The 20,699-nt window shown below is 39.0% G+C and overlaps 1 protein-coding gene across 1 annotated transcript in view; it reads left to right on the forward strand.

Annotated features, from left to right (window-relative positions):
- Positions 1–18,957, forward strand: part of tmem200b (transmembrane protein 200B) — a 50,984-nt gene extending 32,027 nt beyond the window's left edge. Inside the window, exon 2 of the mRNA XM_061982746.1 lies at positions 16,389–18,957. Within this exon, the coding sequence (XP_061838730.1) occupies positions 16,439–17,647 (1,209 nt within the window). The 5' untranslated portion in view covers positions 16,389–16,438 and the 3' untranslated portion in view covers positions 17,648–18,957. The remainder of the gene's footprint in view (positions 1–16,388) is intronic.
- Positions 18,958–20,699: the final 1,742 nt, after the last annotated feature.

Genomic DNA, 20,699 nt, shown 5'->3' on the forward strand with positions numbered 1-20,699 from the left:
GATGAGCATTCTTCAACTTTCTCAGTCTTTTTTGCCACTTGTGCCAGCTTTTTTTGTGCCAGCGGTGTTTCTGGGTGTTGTTGATAAATGGCTTTCGCTTTGAATAGTAGAGTTTTAACTTGCACTTACAGATGTAGCGACAAACTGTAGTTACTGACAGTGGTTTTCTGAAGTGTTCCTGGGCCCATGTGGTGATATCCTTTACACACTGATGTCAGTTTTTGATGCAATACCACCTGAGGGATCCAAGGTCACGGGCATGCCGCTTACGTGCATTGAATTCTCCAGATTCTCTGAACCTTATGACAAACAGTAGTTACTGACAGTGGTTTTCTGAAGTGTTCCTGAGCCCATGTGGTGATATCTTTTACACACTGATGTCGGTTTTTGATGCAGTACCGCCTAAGAGGTCCAAGTTTAGCCGCTTACGTGCAGTGATTTCCCCAGATTCTCTGAACCTTTTGATGATATTACAGACCTTAGATGGTGAAAACCCTAAATTCCTTGCAATAGCTCGTTGAGAAATATTGTTCATAAACTGTTGTTCAGTTTGCTCACGCATTTGTTCACAAAGTGGTGACCCTCACCCCATCCTTGTTTGTGAACGACTGAGCATTTCATGGAAGCTGCTTTTATACCCAATCATGGCACCCACCTGTTCCAAATTAGCCTGTTCACCTGTGGGATGTTCCAAATAAGTGTTTGATGAGCATTTCTCAACTTTCTCAGTCTTTTTTGCCACTTGTGCCAGCTTTTTTTAAACATGTTGCAGGCATCGAATTCCAATTGAGCTAATATTTGCAAAAAATAACACAGTTTACCAGTTCGAACGTTAAGTATCTTGTCTTTGCAGTCTATTCAATTGAATAGAAGTTGAAAAGGATTAGCAAATCATTGTATTCTCTTTTTTATGTACAATTTACACAATGTGCCAACTTCACTGGTTTTGAGTTTTGTAGATAAAAATGCTGACTGCTCCTAGAATCTAACATTACTGCACCGTGTACAGTATATGGATGTTCTCATTCATCCAGGTCATTGTATTCTCAGGGCATTCTATCGATTGCAACTGGACTGTTCAGTTTGTTTTAGAAGATGTTTCGCCTCTCATCCAAGCAGGCTTCCTCAGTTCTTGCTCACAGACTCAGATTGGTCAGATCTCATCTAAATACCGGTGCCAACATGCCAACCATTTATACTTTAACAAGAGGAGGGCGTTCTCAGGCAAGGATGGTTTCGCTCTATTTGTAAAAAAACAACAACTGTAAAGGAGAGACCCCTCTGTCAATGCAAACGTCAGCCATTGAAATAAAAAATGCCCTCTTGTTAGCATTACTGTGCTACGTATCACGTTTATCTAGAATCTTTTTGTTTCCCGGGTTAACCTAACATTGAAGATGTGGGATGAGCGGTACTACGAAGCTGGTTAACAACTTAATTTTTTTATTTTTGATAAGTTCGCAAATTTAAAAAAAAAATTAAAAAAAATCACATTGTCTGTAAAATGTTGAGGACAAAAATTAATGTATTCCATTTTGGATTGAGGCTGTAACTAGTGTTGTAACGATGCTAAAATTATTTTGTTACTTTTCGGTACTTTTCTAAATAAAGGGGACCACAAAAAAATTGCATTATTGGCTTTATTTTAGGCTTCACGGTGGCAGAGGGGTTAGTGCATCTGCCTCACAATACGAAGGTCCTGAGTAGTCTTGGGTTCAATCCCAGGCTCGGGATCTTTCTGTGTGGAGTTTGCATGTTCTCCCCGTGACTGCGTGGGTTCCCTCCGGGTACTCCGGCTTCCTCCCACCTCCAAAGACATGCACCTGGGGATAAGTTGATTGGCAACACTAAATTGACCCTAGTGTGTGGATGTGAGTGTGAATGTTGTTTGTCTATCTGTGTTGGCCCTGCGATGAGGTGGCGACTTGTCCAGGGTGTACCCCGCCTTCCGCCCGATTGTAGCTGAGATAGGCTCCAGCGCCCCCCGCGACCCCAAAGGGAATAAGCGGTAGAAAATGGATGGATGGATGGGGCTTTATTTTAACAAATAACCTTAGGGTACATTGTTATACATATGTTTCTTATTGCAATTTAGTCCTTAAATAAAATAGTGAACATACTAGCCAACTTGTCTTTTAGTAGTAAGTAAACAAACAAAGGCTCCTAATTAGTCTGCTGACATATGCAGTAACATATTGTGTCATTAATCATTCTATTATTTTGTCAACATTATTAAGGACAAGTGGTAGAAAATTAATTATTAATCTACTTGTTCATTTATTGTTAATATCTGCTTACTTTCTCTTTTAACATGTTCTATCTACACTTCTGTTAAAATGTAATAATCACTTATTCTTCTGTTGTTTGATACTTTACATTAGTTTTGGATGATACCACAAATTTGGGTATCAATCCGATACCAAGTCGTCACAGGATCATACATCGGTCATATTCAAAGTCCTCATGTGCAGGGACATATTTCCTGAGTTTATAAACATAATATACATTTTAAAAAAACAAAAGAAGATGTGATGCCAAAAAATATCGACGTAACCATAGTAGTATCGACTAGATACGTGTCTGTACTTGATATCATTACAGTGGATGTCAGGTGTAGATCCACGAATGGCGTTTGTTTACATTTTGACGCCGGTGAGCTATGGTGTGTAGTGAAGCATGTTTAGCTATTCCTCGTCCTGCAGGGATGATACTTGTAAGAAACTTACTTTATTTGTCGCCATGGAGACCAGGATTAGTGATTTAGAAGTAGCTAAAACACTGCAGACGGCGGATGGACGTTAGCCGCGAGCTGGCTAGCCATGTCTTAAAGCACCTCTTCCTGAGGGCATTTCAGTGTTATAACTTCACCTTTATCGTTAGTTTTTAAGCCAAAATGCGTCCGTTCTCCCTTTTCTGTCTACACACTGTGTCTGCTTGTAAGTACTCCGTGATTGTGCGCTGCCGAATATGCTCGTCTGGTCGTAAACCAGCAACGACACAACGTGACTTTGACGCGGGCGTGGGGGGGTGCGGGACTGGTACTTTTCAGAGACGATATAGTACCGAAAATTATTAATTAGTATCGCGGTACTATACTAATACCGGTATACCGTAGCTGTAACATAACAAAATGTGGGAAAAGTAAAGCTCTGTGAATACTTTCCAGATGCTCTGTATGCATTGTATTTAATAAAAAAAAAAACTAAACTTGGTTGAAAGTGTGAATGAGTACTTTTTGAGAACTTTCAAAAATACCGGTAAATGATAACGTGATCATTTTGGCGACAATAACCGTGATTTTTTTTTTTAACATCATTCCATCCCGAGCAGCAAATGACCAATCCCAAACATGAATCAAGTACCGACAAGGCGACAACATAGCATTTTACTACACTATGTAGAATAAAAAAAATATTATACTTGCTAAAGGAAACGTGTGTATTTGCTAAATAAAGTTGGTAGGCTGGATGCGTAAGCTTGCCACATCATAACAAACATGCTGTACGTACTGGAACACATTACTACTTTGTTTTGATGCTGTAGATCAGGGGTCCCCAAACTACGGCCCGCGGGCCAGATACAGCATTGTTTTATTTTCTTCATTATTATATTTTTAATCCGTCCTTTCTAGCCCATCCATCAATCCATTTTCTACCGCTTGTTACTCTCGGGGTCTCCTAGCTGCTCAGGCAAATCCTATTGTCTAAAAATGCATTTTCTCATCGATAAGGTGACGTCATCACGTGTACGCTATTTCAGTCAATTAGTGCACGAGGGAAAAAAATGGCGAAATCGTTGGGGAAACGTAAAATAGACCCTGAGTGTAGAGTTTTTAAACATCAGTGGACATATGACTTTTTTTTTTTTTCAGTGTAAGGAAAAGGCAGTTTGTCTAATCTGCAATGAGACAGATTTTATATATATATATATATATATATATATATATATATATATATATATGTGTATGCATGCATGCATATATATACACACACACACATATATATATATATATATATGCATTAATGCATATATATACACACAGACACACATATATATATATATAATGTGTGTGTGTGTATATATATATGCATGCATGCATATATATATATATATATGCATGCATGCATACACATATATATATATATATATATATATATATATATATGTGTATGCATGCATGCATATATATATATATATGCATGCATGCATGCATACACATATATATATATATATATATATATATATATGTGTATGCATGCATGCATATATATATATATATGCATGCATGCATATATATATACACACACACACAATATATATATATATATATATATATATATATATATATATATATATATATATATAATGTGTGTATGCATGCATGCATATATTTATATATATATATATATATATATATGCATGTTTCGCAGGTTTCCCTGCTTGTCAGGGGATTTTATAACATCCCCTGACAGGGAAAACTTGCAAAAATCCCCTGACAAGCAGGGAAACCTGCGAAACAAGCATGCATATATACATATATATATATATATATATATATATATATATATATATATATATATATATATATGCTTGTTTCGCAGGTTATAAAATCCCCTTACAAGCAGGGAAACCTGCGAAACAGGCTTGTAGGGATGATTAAGCCGCTTGTTTTTTTCCTGACCTAACGTATATTCCGCTCTACACTGGTATTGAGCACTGTATAACGGATAAACCACATAAACCTCGACTATATATATATATATATATATATATATATATATATATATATATATATATATATATATATATATATATATATATATATATAGCCTGGCCCCTGTCCACATTTTTCTAATACAATGCAGCCCCCAGGTCAAAAAGTTTGTGGACCCCCGCTGTAGATGATCATTTTTGTTTTATTTTGAAGTGGGTTTTGTATTACAGGTGAATGAATATGAATATCGTGCAAAAGTCCATTCATGTCAGGGATTCAACTTCAATCGTGAAACTAATAAGAGGTATGAACTCATTACATGCAAAGTGAGATGTGTCGAGCCTTTAATTTTTATCATCCTCAAAATGAAATCAAAAGAAATGTCATGGTGGCGGTTAGTGATGGGTCCGGCAACACCGATGCATCGGCGCATGCGTCGAGCTCATAGAGCGAAACCCTGTGTCGGTGCGCGTACCGCTTTTAGAAAGTCACGTGACCGATCATGAGCTGTTTTGGTCACGTGACCGATACGCGAACTGTGTCGCACTGACGCCTCCTCTGTGCCCTGTGAAAGGGTCTTCTCTACAGCCGGAGAAATAATAACTAAGAAGAGAAAGCGTCTAAAATTGAATACGTTGGAAAAACTGTTTTTAAAATAAAAATAAAAATGTGTAAAAAAAAAAAAAAATTCCAGGTCCACAAGCATCCTCATTCACAACACGTTCTCTTAGATTTCCATGTTATGATACATGTTCACATTATTTATTGACTGTATCTAAAAAAGACAAAAAATATATTTTTATTTAAATGAAGTTATGAAATAATCCTAAATGAAATACAATGACTTGGTTTATATTATTGTATATACTAGGTCAGTGGTTCTCAACCTTTTTTCAGCAATGTACCCCCTGTGAATTTTTTTTTAATTCAAGTACCCCCTAATCAGAGCAAAGCATTTTTGGTTGAAAAAAAAAAAGATGAAGTAAAATACAGCACTATGTCATCAGTTTCTGATTTATTAAATTGTATAACAGTGCAAAATATTGCTCATTTGTAGTGGTCTTTCTTGAACTATTTGGAAAAAAAGATATAAAAATAACTAAAAACTTGTTGAAAAATAAACAAGTGATTCAATTATAAATAAAGATTTCTACACATAGAAGTAATCATCAACTTAAAGTGCTCTCTTTGGGGATTGTATTAGAGCTCCATCTGGATTCATGAACTTAATTCTAAACATTTCTTCACAAAAATCTTTAACATCAATATTTATGGAACATGTCCACAAACAATCTAGCTGTCAACACTGAATATTGCATTGTTGCATTTCTTTTCACAGTTCTTTTTGACAGACATTTTAGTGACAAACCTGAGCTTGTGCTTCACTGAGTTTATGAACTTACATTCATATTTTGTTTAAGTATTATTCAATAAATATATTTATAAATGATTTTTGAATTGTTGCTATTTTTAGAATATTTTAAAAAAATCTCACGTACCCCTTGGCATACCTTCAAGTACCCCCAGGGGTACGCGTACCCCCATTTGAGAACCACTGTACTAGGTCATAAAATCAGTGTCAGTTGAGTCGGTCCATAGGTTGCCTGTAGGGATTTTTAATGTCCAGCAGATGTCAGTATTTAGTGACACAGTATCGACACAGTATCAATACAGTTTTGCAATGTGTTGAAACGCTTCATGACGCCTCATCAACCCATCACTAGTGGCGGTAGTTGTCGTGATCAAGATGCAGGAATGCAGCTTGCAGGTAATCGATTATTTTCATTCACGAGTAGGCAAAATCAACACAAGACACGCTCGTGCAATAAAGTGCATGTAAAACAAAACACTAATGTGTCTCAGAGTGTACAAAAAGACTATTGGGGAAACTCTAAACTAAGGAACACTCACGGTGAGGGCAGAGTGGAAGGAAACAGCGTGTCACAGCAGTCAATTCTCCAGTATTGACTAAAGCTCAAGGCTGGCTTAAGAAGGCTGTTTGATTACTAACACAAATCAGGTGCACCTAACAGCCTTCTGAGGCAGGGGCCAAGTGGCTGCAGGAAGTGCAAACCAAAACAGGAAACGAAACCAAACTAAGCGCACCAGACCGGAACTAAAGCATAAAACATAGGAAAACGCCAACCAACTCAAAATAAGGCACGACCTGATGTGACAGGCATACATACACACACACACACATATACATATATATATATATACAGGTAAAAGCCAGTAAATTAGAATATTTTTGAAAAACTTGATTTATTTCAGTAATTGCATTCAAAAGGTGTAACTTGTACATTATATTTATTCATTGCACACAGACTGATGCATTCAAATGTTTATTTCATTTCATTTTGATGATTTGAAGTGGCAACAAATGAAAATCCAAAATTCCGTGTGTCACAAAATTAGAATATTACTTAAGGCTAATACAAAAAAGGGATTTTTAGAAATGTTGGCCAACTGAAAAGTATGAAAATGAAAAATATGAGCATGTACAATACTCAATACTTGGTTGGAGCTCCTTTTGCCTCAATTACTGCGTTAATGCGGCGTGGCATGGAGTCGATGAGTTTCTGGCACTGCTCAGGTGTTATGAGAGCCCAGGTTGCTCTGATAGTGGCCTTCAACTCTTCTGCGTTTTTGGGTCTGGCATTCTGCATCTTCCTTTTCACAATACCCCACAGATTTTCTATGGGGCTAAGGTCAGGGGAGTTGGCGGGCAAATTTAGAACAGAAATACCATGGTCCGTAAACCAGGCACGGGTAGATTTTGCGCTGTGTGCAGGCGCCAAGTCCTGTTGGAACTTGAAATCTCCATCTCCATAGAGCAGGTCAGCAGCAGGAAGCATGAAGTGCTCTAAAACTTGCTGGTAGACGGCTGCGTTGACCCTGGATCTCAGGAAACAGAGTGGACCGACACCAGCAGATGACATGGCACCCCAAACCATCACTGATGGTGGAAACTTTACACTAGACTTCAGGCAACGTGGATCCTGTGCCTCTCCTGTCTTCCTCCAGACTCTGGGACCTCGATTTCCAAAGGAAATGCAAAATTTGCATGGTTGGGTGATGGTTTGGGGTGCCATGTCATCTGCTGGTGTCGGTCCACTCTGTTTCCTGAGATCCTGGGTCAACGCAGCCGTCTACCAGCAAGTTTTAGAGCACTTCATGCTTCCTGCTGCTGACCTGCTCTATGGAGATGGAGATTTCAAGTTCCAACAGGACTTGGCGCCTGCACACAGCGCAAAATCTACCCGTGCCTGGTTTACGGAGCATGGTATTTCTGTTCTAAATTGGCCCGCCAACTCCCCTGACCATAGCCCCATAGAAAATCTGTGGGGTATTGTGAAAAGGAAGATGCAGAATGCCAGACCCAAAAACGCAGAAGAGTTGAAGGCCACTATCAGAGCAACCTGGGCTCTCATAACACCTGAGCAGTGCCAGAAACTCATCGACTCCATGCCACGCCGCATTAACGCAGTAATTGAGGCAAAAGGAGCTCCAACCAAGTATTGAGTATTGTACATGCTCATATTTTTCATTTTCATACTTTTCAGTTGGCCAACATTTCTAAAAATCCCTTTTTTGTATTAGCCTTAAGTAATATTCTAATTTTGTGACACACGGAATTTTGGATTTTCATTTGTTGCCACTTCAAATCATCAAAATTAAATGAAATAAACATTTGAATGCATCAGTCTGTGTGCAATGAATAAATATAATGTACTAGTTACACCTTTTGAATGCAATTACTGAAATAAATCAAGTTTTTCAAAATATTCTAATTTACTGGCTTTTACCTATATATATATATATATATATATATATATATATGTGTGTATAATAAATATATATATATATATATATATATATATATATATATATATATATATATATATATATATATATATATATATATATATATTTATTATACACACATATATATATATATATATATATATATATATATATACACATACATACATACATACATACTGAACATATATATAAACGCACCACTTTAGTGGAATTTTACGCTTCATAATGCGTCACACATTTTCAATGGGAGACAGGTCTGGACTACAGGCAGGCCAGTTTAGTACCAGCACTCTGTTACTATGACACGTGGCTTGGCATTGTCTTGCTGAAATAAGCAGGGGTGTCCATGAAAAAGATGTTGCTTGGATGGCAACATATGTTGCTCCAAAACCTGTATAATACCTTTCAGCATTAATGGTGCCTTCACAGATGTATAAGTTACCCACACCTTGGGCACTAATGCACCCCCATACCATCAGAGATGCTGGCTTTTGAACTTTGCGCCGATAACAGTCCGTATGGTTCTTTTCTTTTTTGGTACGGAGGACACTACGTCCACAGTTTCCAAAAACAATTTGAAATGTGTACTCGTCAGACCACAGAATACTTTTCCACTTTGCATCAGTCCATCTTAGATGAGCTCGGGCCCAGTGAAGCCAGCAGCGTTTTTGGGTGTTGTTGATAAACGGCTTTCGCTTTGCATAGTAGAGTTTTAACTTGCACTTACAGATGTAGTGACGAACTGTAGTTACTGACAGTGGTTTTCTGAAGTGTTCCTGAGCCCATGTGTGATATCCTTTACACACTGATGTCTCTTTTTGAAGCAGTACCGCCTGAGGGATCGAAGGTCACGGGCATTGATTTCTCCAGATTCTCTGAACCTTTTGATATTACAGACCGTAGATGGCAAAATCCCTAAATTCCTTGCAATAGCTTGTTGAAAAATGTTGTTCTCAAACTGTTCGACAATTTGCTCACACATTTGTTCACAAAGGGGTGACCATCGCCCCATCCTTGTTTGTGAATGACTGAGCATTTTATGGAAGCTGCTTTTATACCCAATCATGGCACCCACCTGTTCCTAATTAGCCTGTTCACCTGTGGGATGTTCCAAATAAGTGTTTGATGAGTATTCCTCAACTTTCTCAGTCTTTTTTTGCCACTTGTGCCAGCTCTTTTGAAACATGTTGCAGGCATCAAATTCCAAATGAGATAATATTTGCAAAAAATAACAACGTTTTCCAGTTCGAACGTTAAGTATCTTGTCTTTGCAGTCTATTCAATTGAATATAGGTTGAAAAGGATTTGCAAATCATTGTATTCTGTTTTTATTTACCATTTACACAACGTGCCAACTTCACTGGTTTTGAGTTTTGCGCATACCAATAGTCGAAGGAGATGCCTTACATGTTGTATAAATAATGATAATAGAAATACTAAAAACAAACTGATAATTAAAGATAAATAAATAATCAATGTATAATCATATCGTAATCCCTGAATTGTAAGGTGCCCAAAGATTGCTATCCCTATTAAGGTAAAATATTGCCAGAGTATGAAATTACAGTAGAAGACTGATGGCTGCTTGTCATAGTGCAGATATGCAGCTTTGAGTCAGGACTTGAATGTGTCATTTGTAATTGTCCCCGCGATCAATTCAGCACAGTAGCCCAGCACATTACGTGACGAATTCGAAATGAAATAAATCCCCCCCTAAAAAAAATATGACTGAACTGCAGCAGTTAACCAGCTCTTGGTCTCTCGCTCGATTTTTACCAGGACATTTTTAACTTCAACTCTTTACTATTATTAAAAGTACTTTCGGAATAAATTAAGAATAATTTACATTTGAGCATTTTTCCCCCAATAAGTTTAATTAATTTACAGCTGCACTCAAAATGATTCAAACCACATCGCAAATGATGGTGGAGTTAGTCTCCCTGTGACTTCTACCGCTATTATTCTGAAATCTGCTCATTCGTCTGTTTTCCAAGCAACTCTCGGTATCACACTGAGCGTGCTCAACTTTTATTGTCGGCCAAAGCGAGACTAACTTGTTCTGTTAAATGGTCTCGGCCACCGTGCAACATCTCAGGTTAAATATCTTTTAGGCCATCAACCTTTTTTTTTTTCCCTTGAGGGGCAATGTTTAACTTCCAGTCACCGGTATAAGAGTGCAATAACACCTAATTTAACAAACCTGCTCCTTATATGCAAATCATATGCTGTGCACAGGGGCCCATGATCCTTGGGAGACCTGTTATGTGTGAAAAAGTGCATTTAAAAAATGTCAATGAACGACAGGGCGCTTCAATATAAAATTCCATTGCAAATGTATTCCTAGCCGCTTCCTGCTCCGTCCAAAACTGATATAATGGCAAATTTCCCTAACATTCTCGCTGGCCCCATGGCGCACACTGTTTTGTAAGACAGTAGTACTACGTTTACGTCTACAAATGTATGTTTTATTTGAGAATGTTCTGATCAGGGTTTTTATACTGTTGAGTCCGATACGATCATCCTTGAGTGAGATCAGCCGATAGTGTTACCGATCACATGTATTAACTGTAAAATTGTTAAATGTATTCATGGTAAGTGCGATTGACAGTTTAACATTATCAACACAATATTTAAACTAGTTCCCTATTCTTTTTTCTTTTTTTTTTTTTACATATAATTGTTTGAGCAACACAAAGTCAATAATCCGCAGTACTACACAAAAAAAATTCCAACTTTTTGACATTTAGAAAAAATCCAGACTTTTTGACACTAAAGAAAAAATCCAGATTTTTTGACAGAAAACAGACTTTTTGACATTTAGAAAAAATCTCAATTTTTTGACGGAATAAATCCTGACTTTTTGACGCTTAGAAAAAATCCCGATTTTGTGACACTTAGAAAAAATCTCGACTTTGTGACACTTAGAAAAAATCCAGACTTTGTGACACTTAGAAAAAAATCCCGATTTTCTGACAGAAAAAAAATCCAGAGTTTTTGACACTTGGAAAAAATTCAGACTTTGACACACTTAGAAAAAGTCCCAACTTTGTGACACTTAGAAAAAATCCCGACTTTTTGACAGAACAAAATTCCGATTTTTTGACACTTCGAAAAAATTCCTATTTTTTGACACTTCGAAAAAATCCCGATGTCGTGACACTTAGAAAAAAATCCAGATTTTTTGACAGAAAAATCCCGATTTTTTGACAGAAAAATCCCGATTTTTTGACAGAAAAATCTAAACTTTTTTAAATTTAGCAAAAATCCCTACTTTTTGACACACACAAAAAAAAAATCCCGAATTTTTGACATTTTGAAAAAACCCAACTTTTTATAGTACACAAAAAACAAAACATTTTAAATGAATAGTATATAGTAGGCTTTGCTTTTTAAAGTCCTCCTGTGTCCAGGAATAGTCCCTGTGTTTGCAAACAACAAAAACAAAGAAAACATTATTTTGAGAAAATACAAATATTGACCTTATTACTCTAGTATCGATCATATACCGATACTACCGGTAGTCTTTTTTTATGGATGGACCCGCCTTCCTCTTACATGTCGTGTACTGACTCACAATGTTGACACACCAACAGTTGTTTAATTATCCTCTTTCTGGACTCCTATTAATCTACTTTTTAATTTCTGCTTACTTTCCACTCTAACTAGCTTCCATCTAATTTTAAGCACTTATTTCTTGGTGTTGTGATTTTTAAATGTAGCTTAGCTATTGGCATGTCTGCCCCTGGCTTGCTCTTGGTGTGTAACATGTTTAGCCTCGTCCTCCAGTGATAATGGTAATTAATAATACTACTTTAAACACTAAGAAATGCAGTTTATTTACAGTATTGGATGTGATGATTACTAGCTTAGGGCAGCAGCTCTACACTGTAGGGTTGCAGCTATCGATTATTTCAATAACCGAGTAATCTATTGACACTTTATAGTCTCAATGCGTATTTTAAAGGAAAATAATTAAAATAAACAATGTTCATCTTTTCCTAAACTTCATTATTTTTTCCTCCCAAAGTTGCACATCATTAACATTGAAATTATATTTTCAATGTGTGCATTTATAAAAAACAAGCAAACAATCAACTGCTCACTGTGACGACCGGGGCGCATTGTGATGCGGGGTTCGTTCTCTCAGGAATGCAGACGGGCGTCAGACACAGCGTGCAGGTAAGAAAGTATTTATTTAATAAATAACTTAAACTGGAAAAAAGAAAAGGGTGCTCATAGCACATAAGGCAAAAACTAAAAGAGCTAGCATGGGAGCTAGAAGGTAAAACAGGAGTTTAGCGTGGAAGCTAACAGGTACAGAGCCGGAACAAAAGTCGTCAACTGTTGCACGAAAACAAACTACGAAGCCAGAACGAATGACAGGGAGGACAGACTTAAATAATAATGTCAGTGATGGCAAACAGGTGCGTGTCGGGAACAAACGCGGCAGGTGAAAATAATAAGCAGCCATGGCAACAAACTCAGGTGTACAAAACAGGTACTCAAGGAGTCCAAAACTAACCAAAAACAAGTATCTTGAAAACGTAAACAAAAAATATGATCCGGGCAGCAGATCATAACACTCACAACCGCTCTCATGTACACTCTATTGCCGTGGTCGTACTGAAATAGTTTCTTTATACGCTAAAAACTTCAATAATGAACTATTTATTTCCCATGAATTTGTTTTAGTACAAAAAAATCAAATAATATTTAAGTTTGATCAAAAAAGTATAAAAATAATTTCACATAAAAGTGTGATAATACGCTTAGGGCCCCAATTTCACTCCCGAATCCTTCTAACACTAATAAGTCACATGACAACGGAATTGAAATTTTGGACATTTTTATTGTACTCTTTCTTTGCCAACAAATAAGGGATAAACGACGGTGTGTTAAGTATTTTTAAGAGGACTGTAAATGTACACGGTTATACAAGCTGTACCCTGACTACTTTACATTGGATTAAAGTCATATTTAGTGTTGTCACATGAAAATATTTCATTTGAGGGATGTACTCACTTTTTCTGGGATACGAAACATTTTTTATCCATTTTACAGTGCTATAGAAGAGAACAAGATACTGATTTCCTATGTGGTCTCAAAGGTGAAAGTCTCCACGTTACCCCAAGTTTTTCAAGGATTTTCCCTGAAGCTGCTACATTTTGCACATTCTGCAGCTGGAATTATTTCCTTGGAGGCAGAAAAACTACCTCTTGCTTGTCCTTTAAAGGGGCCGAATGTACCCGGTCCTAGATTCCATTTTCTATCGTTTACCTCAGGTGACGTCTTCAGACAGGTTATTCCCAACCACTCTACCGCGGCACATTACTCAAGTGTGTCGCTTGGGATTACCTCATCTCCAATACCATTATTTTTAAAAGAAATTGAAATACAAAGAGTAGGGGTGTCAAACTTATTTTAGCTCAAGGGCCGCATGGAGGAAAATCTATTCCCACACGGGCCGGACTGGTAAAATCCTGGCATAATAACTTAAAAATAAAGACAATTTCAAATTTGTTTCTTTGTCCCACTTTGGCTAAAAATAGAACAAGTACATTCTGAAAATGTACATACTACAAATAATCCTCTTGGCAAAACACTTGACGTAAGTTGAAAACTCTGAGGAAAAAATTGGTGCAGTTTCAAAAACACCATGAAGAACACAATGAACTTAGACTTTGTCTCAGTGTTTTTACTAAGCCATTAAACTTTAAGCACTTCCTGTTTAGCATTCTAACGTAGGCAGTTTATTTAAAAATGTTTGGAAAAGCAACCGATTGTTTTTCCACAAACCGCCGCACTGGTGAAATCCGCATACTGCCACAACACATTCATTTATCATCATTCAAATATTACAATTATAATTAAACATGGTGTCAGTTATCAAAACGACACCATAGCTTTGTGATGTGGCTTTTGTGAACAGACTTAAGACCTCATTTTAATTCTTCCACCTTCTGTAGCCTTTGCTCCGCGTCTTTGTCTTTGTGTTTCTTAAACGTTTCATAGTGCCTTCTTAGATTATATTCTTTCATTACAGCCACACAGGTTTGCCGTTACCTCCGTGAACATGTACTCTGCCTCCCACCTGGCTTGAAACTCCCTGTTCTCACCGTTCACCTTCCGTTTAGACATTATAGGGGAGGGGGGGTTGCTGAAAGTTGACATCTGTCCTGAATGCTGATGAATAATGAAGCAGAGGCCCACTTGCGGTGCTGCAGTGAGTCGGCGGGCTACCGTTGCATTGTGGGAAATGGAGTATCGGTGCATGCAAAACAGAATCAGGCGGCTGTGGCCTGCGGGACGGTTCTAGTACTAATCAAAAATCATCCCGGGGCCCATAGATAATTCACTCGCGGGCCGGATCTTGACTTTGACACCTAGGACATAGAGCATCACTTAGTGTATTTAATATTATATCCAGGCCTCGTTGTGTCCGATGACTTTAAAGGGGAACATTATCACAATTTCAGAAGGGTTAAAACCATTAAAAATCAGTTCCCAGTGGCTTATATTATTTTTCAAAGTTTTTTTCAAAATTTTACCCATCACGCAATATCCCTAAAAAAAGCTTCAAAGTGCCTGATTTTAACCATCGTTATATACACCCGTCCATTTTCCTGTGACGTCACATAGTGATGCCAACACTAACAAACATGGCGCATAGAACAGCAAGCTATAGCGGATTCAGACTCGGATTTCAGCGGCTTAAGCGATTCAACAGATTATGCATGTATTGAAACGAATGGTTGTAGTGTGGAGGAGGGTAGCGAAAACGAAATTGAAGAAGAAACTGAAGCTATTGAGCCATATCGGTTTGAACCGTATGCAAGCGAAACCGACGAAAACGACACGACAGCCAGCGACACGGGAGAAAGCGAGGACGAATTCAGCGATCGCCTTCTAACCAACGATTGGTATGTGTTTGTTTGGCATTAAAGGAAACTAACAACTATGAACTAGGTTTACAGCATATGAAATACATTTGGCAACAACATGCATTTTGAGAGTGCAGACAGCCCAATTTTCATCAATTAATATATTCTGTAGACATACCCTCATCCGCTATCTTTTCCTGAAAGCTGATCTGTCCAGTTTTGGAGTTGATGTCAGCAGGCCAGGGAAGCTAGGGTCGATATTCTTCTCTTGATCATCTTCGGTGGCATAAGGGACGGTGTGAGCCAAGACATCCAGGGGGTTTAGCTCGCTCGTCTGCGGGAACAAACTGCCGCCATTGCTTGCCGTGCTACCGAGGTCTTTTGTCCCTGAATTGCTCACACACTCCGGCAGATTCAATGGGGGTCTGGCGGCAGATTTCTTTGACTTTATCGTTGGAAATGCATCTGCTTTGAGTGTCGCAGGATATCCACACATTCTTGCCATCTCTGTCGTAGCATAGCTTTCGTCGGTAAAGTGTGCGGAACAAACGTCCAATTTCTTGCCACTTTCGCATCTTTGGGCCACTGGTGCAACTTGAATCCGTCCCTGTTCGTGTTGTTACACCCTCCGACAACACACCGACGAGGCATGATGTCTCCGAGGTACAGAAAACAGTCAAAAAAACGGAAAATAACAGAGCTGATTTGACTTGGTGTTTGTAATGTGTTTGAGAAAATGGCGTCATCGCTCCGAGAGCAAATAATAGAAAGGCGTTTAATTTGCCAAAATTCACCCATTTAGAGTTCGGAAATCGGTTAAAAAAATATATGGTCTTTTTTCTGCAACATCAAGGTATATATTGACGCTTACATAGGTCTGGTGATATTGTTCCCCTTTAACCTTGAGTTAGGCAACCGTGCTGTATTGCATTTTTTTAACCTCGAATTTCCTCTGCTTCCTATAGGTCTCTGACTGGGTGTCACCTGGAGCAAAGGCTCTGGAGTGACCCACACCATGATGACCCAGAAGGCCAGAGGCGTAACGTCGTCACCACCCTCCCTCCGGCGGAAGCCTCGTTTTACCTTATGTGGACGAAAGAAGAAGAGCGGAGTGATCCGGGGCAAGCTTCGCCTACGTTCCATTGCCGGAGCCTTCCTGGTGTTGGGGGTAATTGTGGTCATGGTGGGTATCGCTCTGGCTGTGGCGGGATATCGAATGTCACGTTTTTCCATCCTGGGAGCCACAGAGGGGAACCATGTCTCTGAGCCGCAGAGGAAGTGGGGTATGGGGGCTAAGAGCTTCCTGTCGACAGTCAGCTTGATCCACAGTGAGCGGATGAAGCTGCTGGGCCCAGTCATAATGGGAGTGGGACTCTTCATTCTCATTTGTGCCAACACAGTCTTGTATGAGAATCGCGATAGAGAGACTCAGATGTTGATGGCCCAGATGCGCAGTGTAATCTGCTCTGTGTCTGCCGCCGTTCCCTCAGCAGACCTACAAGATATCGCGGCAGCCAACTCAATGGCGAAACATCAGTGGGTGAGCAGTTTACCGGCTGCCCAACTCAACAGCTTCTGTCGAGAGCAGTTGGCAAGTTCTGAACCCCTGTTGCAGACCAGACCTGGTAACAACCAGAGGGACAGCGTGGAGGGCGTCTACCAGCAAGCAGTCCTGCAGACAGAAGCCCTCCACCATCAAGAGTCGGTGCCGCCGACTTCAACCAACTTCTCCTCGTGCAACTCCAGCCAGACTGACATCAACACACAGTTTGAAACTGAGCTGGGTTCCAGTTTCAAAACCCAACCAGAACCGTTCGGAAAGCTCAGTAATTGCCTGATGTCTGCCAGCTCCATGTCCACCCTTGGGATGGACGATGTGGATATCCCAGCTGCTCAGCCTCGACGCTGCCATAGCATGAGCTACAGGACTAAACCTTCCATGGCTCGAACGGTTTGGTCTACGGAAAAAACACTCATTAGGGAGGAGGAATATACCAAACAACCAGCGGTTATGAGACGAGACCATTGCATTAACATTCCCGGGCAGGTTATGGATGTCACGGAGGAGCAGACTCACCAAAGCTGGCCTCGGTTAGACCTTGGCATTGGGCGACGGTACCTGAAATTGGAGAACAAGGAAGACTCGGTCGACAAACTGCTGGACCAGTTAGAGCAACAGTGTTCTCAGTGGGATAAGAGTTTTGGCTCTGGACCATTCCAGTGATGCTTGATTTTCATGGTCCGAAGGATACTTTTGGACCCAAACAACCATTCATGTTCTTACCATAACTAAGCTCTGGATCAATTGGAGCTCTAGTGTTTGTCAATGAAGAAACTTAAGCTTGTTGTCAACTTTCAGTGAAATATTAACCAACAGACTTTATGCTCTTTGAGGCACTTATAACTGTAGGAGAACACACTGACCAGATACTGTCATTAATGAGCAAAGGTATTCTGCAGAGCGTTCAGGTTGGCAGCAGTATGCAGCTTTGTCTAGTTCCATGCCCAGCGGAGGGTCGGTTTTCACTGTGCAGTCCTATTTCAACCTAACTACCTGGTCTCCTGGACCCACCAAGTGTTGATTAACAAATGCAACTAATGTATAAAAAGATCCTATTCTCCAAATACAATGCATGTCAGTTGTGTATTGTACAATATGCTATATGTTAATAATTATGCAGAAACGTGTCTGTTGGTGTTATGTGTACAAATCGTCAGTTCCAGTTAAAGGCGGATTCCAGTTTAATGCAACGTTGGTCTTATCTGTTATAGTAGGTACTAGCACAAAGACAAAGAAGCTATGACATAATATTTGGATATTCTTCCTCATTTTGTAACAGTTCAAGATATTTTGAAATACACAGTCTGTTAAGCTGTGTTCATAAAATTATGTTACAAAGGTTTTTGATGAAAATTAAAGGGGAACTTTAACTTTTTTTTGTAATTTTGCCTATAATTCACAGTCTTTATGAGAAACAATAATACATGTTTTTTTTAATGCATTTTAACTCGTAAATAAACGTAAATAAAATCCTGCTTCCAGTCCGGTCCTCTTTTCCGCCCCGAAAACCTACTAAAAACATCCAAAAACCGCCTACAATACTCCATTTACATTTTGTGACCTGAATATTGACCAAGTGCTAACATTAAAGACCTATTATTAGCGGACCATTGTCACAGAGAGCTAACTTCTTTATGCTGCTATATTGACGTCATCAGCTGGAGAGCTGCTCCCTGGCCTCGGAGCTCCTGAAAGTTTATTCTAAATGACTAATCGTGCCTCTCACCTGTGCAGTAAAAGGATGAGGACATAATCTGCAAAGATGGTCCACTTTGACAGGAAATGTTAGACCCTCAAATGGTGAAGAAGACCCGAAAAGACGCTTGGTTCCGTCCCTTTTTTCCTTAGAAAAAAAATCACATTCAGAAAAAAATGACAAAAAGGAGAGGACTTAGGCCGCTTCTACACTAAGCTGGCTAATGTTTTCTAGGCTATATCCCACCTAACCTTATCCTTGTCCACACACACACACACACACAATGCCACCGTTTAAGACCCCATCATACATGGATCATATCTTTAATAGACATGTAAATGTAAACAATGTGATGATTAACATTTTACAACAATCAATCTAGGGATCTAGATATCTGGTCAGGACATTGTGCTTGGAGGTTGAAATTGGCGATCGTACTTGACGACCGCAACCACTTCATGGCTTCACAATAGTTATGGAGTACCCCTCAATCTCGTTACCTTGCGTAATGACAATAAAGCTGATTCTGATTCTGATTCATAACTAGGCTCGACATACATGGCGGACAATAACTGATAGTCTGCTTTGCCAGTCCAAATGCATTCGCTGTTTTTCGTAGTCTTCCCGCATTCTCGTTGTCTCCCCTTCGACAAATTGACAATGTTTTTTGCTTAGCAGAATCACAGCTGACCCGGACATTCGAAAGTTCTCTTGCCGTTCCGTTGACACAACACACTTGTTGACAAACATATCCCACCAGGCTGCCGTTCTTCCAGGGCTTATCCAAAACCGTGGCTCAACATTGCTATGTTGCCATCTGAGATGTGTTGTATCCCAAATAGCTGCAATCGCGCGTTTCGTTCTCTTAAGGCAGGGGTGTCAAACTCATTGTAGATGATATTTTTCTCCCACATGGAGAAACATAAACTCCGAAGTGGGCCGGACTCGTAAAATCACGGCACGATAACTTAAAAATAAAGACAACTTCAGATTGTTTTTTTTTTGTTTAAAAATTAATGTTTTTTTTTTTTTTACACTTACATGTTGCGGTTGATAGTATTCTATCTTTATTTGTTGTTATTTATACTTTCTGAATAAAGTATGTGATAATGTTCATCAGTCAACTCATTGGTGTTAATTTTCAATCCATCAAGATAAAAAAAAAAATATCAAAATCAAATTACAGGATGTTATTTATGTAGTTCTATGTTCTTATGTTTTTATGTGTTATTATGAATTTGCACTAAATTAGTTTTTGCTTACAATTTCGTTGTACAATGTACAATGACAATAAAGATATATTCTATTCTATTCTAGGTTGCTAATTTTCCTCGACATCATGTGGTTTATTTATTTTTTTACACATGTAATATTATCTTCAAAGATACAAATAATTGCTATTGCGACATCTAGTGGACATATTTAGAACAGCGGTTTCTTTCATTAAAAAATGTCGGCTCATTTTAAAACTTAGCAAACTCATCCCGCGGGCCGGATAACACCTGTCAGGCCCGCGGGCCGTACGTTTGACACCACTGTCTTAAGGTATTCATGTGTGATTTCCATAAGCGTCTGTAATGAAGCTGGCTGTGGCGCGTTCTTTCTGGCGTCACTTCCTGTGCGGGGCGCCGTCTTTCTGACTTCACTTCCTCTCCGAACTCAGTTTGTAAACGATCAATGAGTCCACACAAAGCTAAGAGACAGAGATTCAAGAAACAGACGGCGCACTTACCCGTGTAAAAAATTATCCAAGGAGGGGAACCTTAAATGATGGGTTAGTGTGGCTGACACGGGGCTAAATAATTATTTGTTTCAGGAGTTATCCGGCTTAATGTAGACAGGGCCTTAAAGCGGTGCCTTGAGGAACGCCTCACTTATGTAAATCACAAGTTTTGCGCCAGTGGTCTACGTTTGCTGGCAAGGTTAAAATGTCAATGCAAGGATCTGCCAATGTGTTAACAGTGGTCCAAGGTCCTCGATACCAGTGTTTCCCAAAGTGGGGTACGCATACCCCCAGGG

The sequence above is a fragment of the Nerophis lumbriciformis genome, linkage group LG21, assembly GCF_033978685.3.
Source record: "Nerophis lumbriciformis linkage group LG21, RoL_Nlum_v2.1, whole genome shotgun sequence".
NCBI classification, from domain to species: domain Eukaryota; kingdom Metazoa; phylum Chordata; class Actinopteri; order Syngnathiformes; family Syngnathidae; genus Nerophis; species Nerophis lumbriciformis.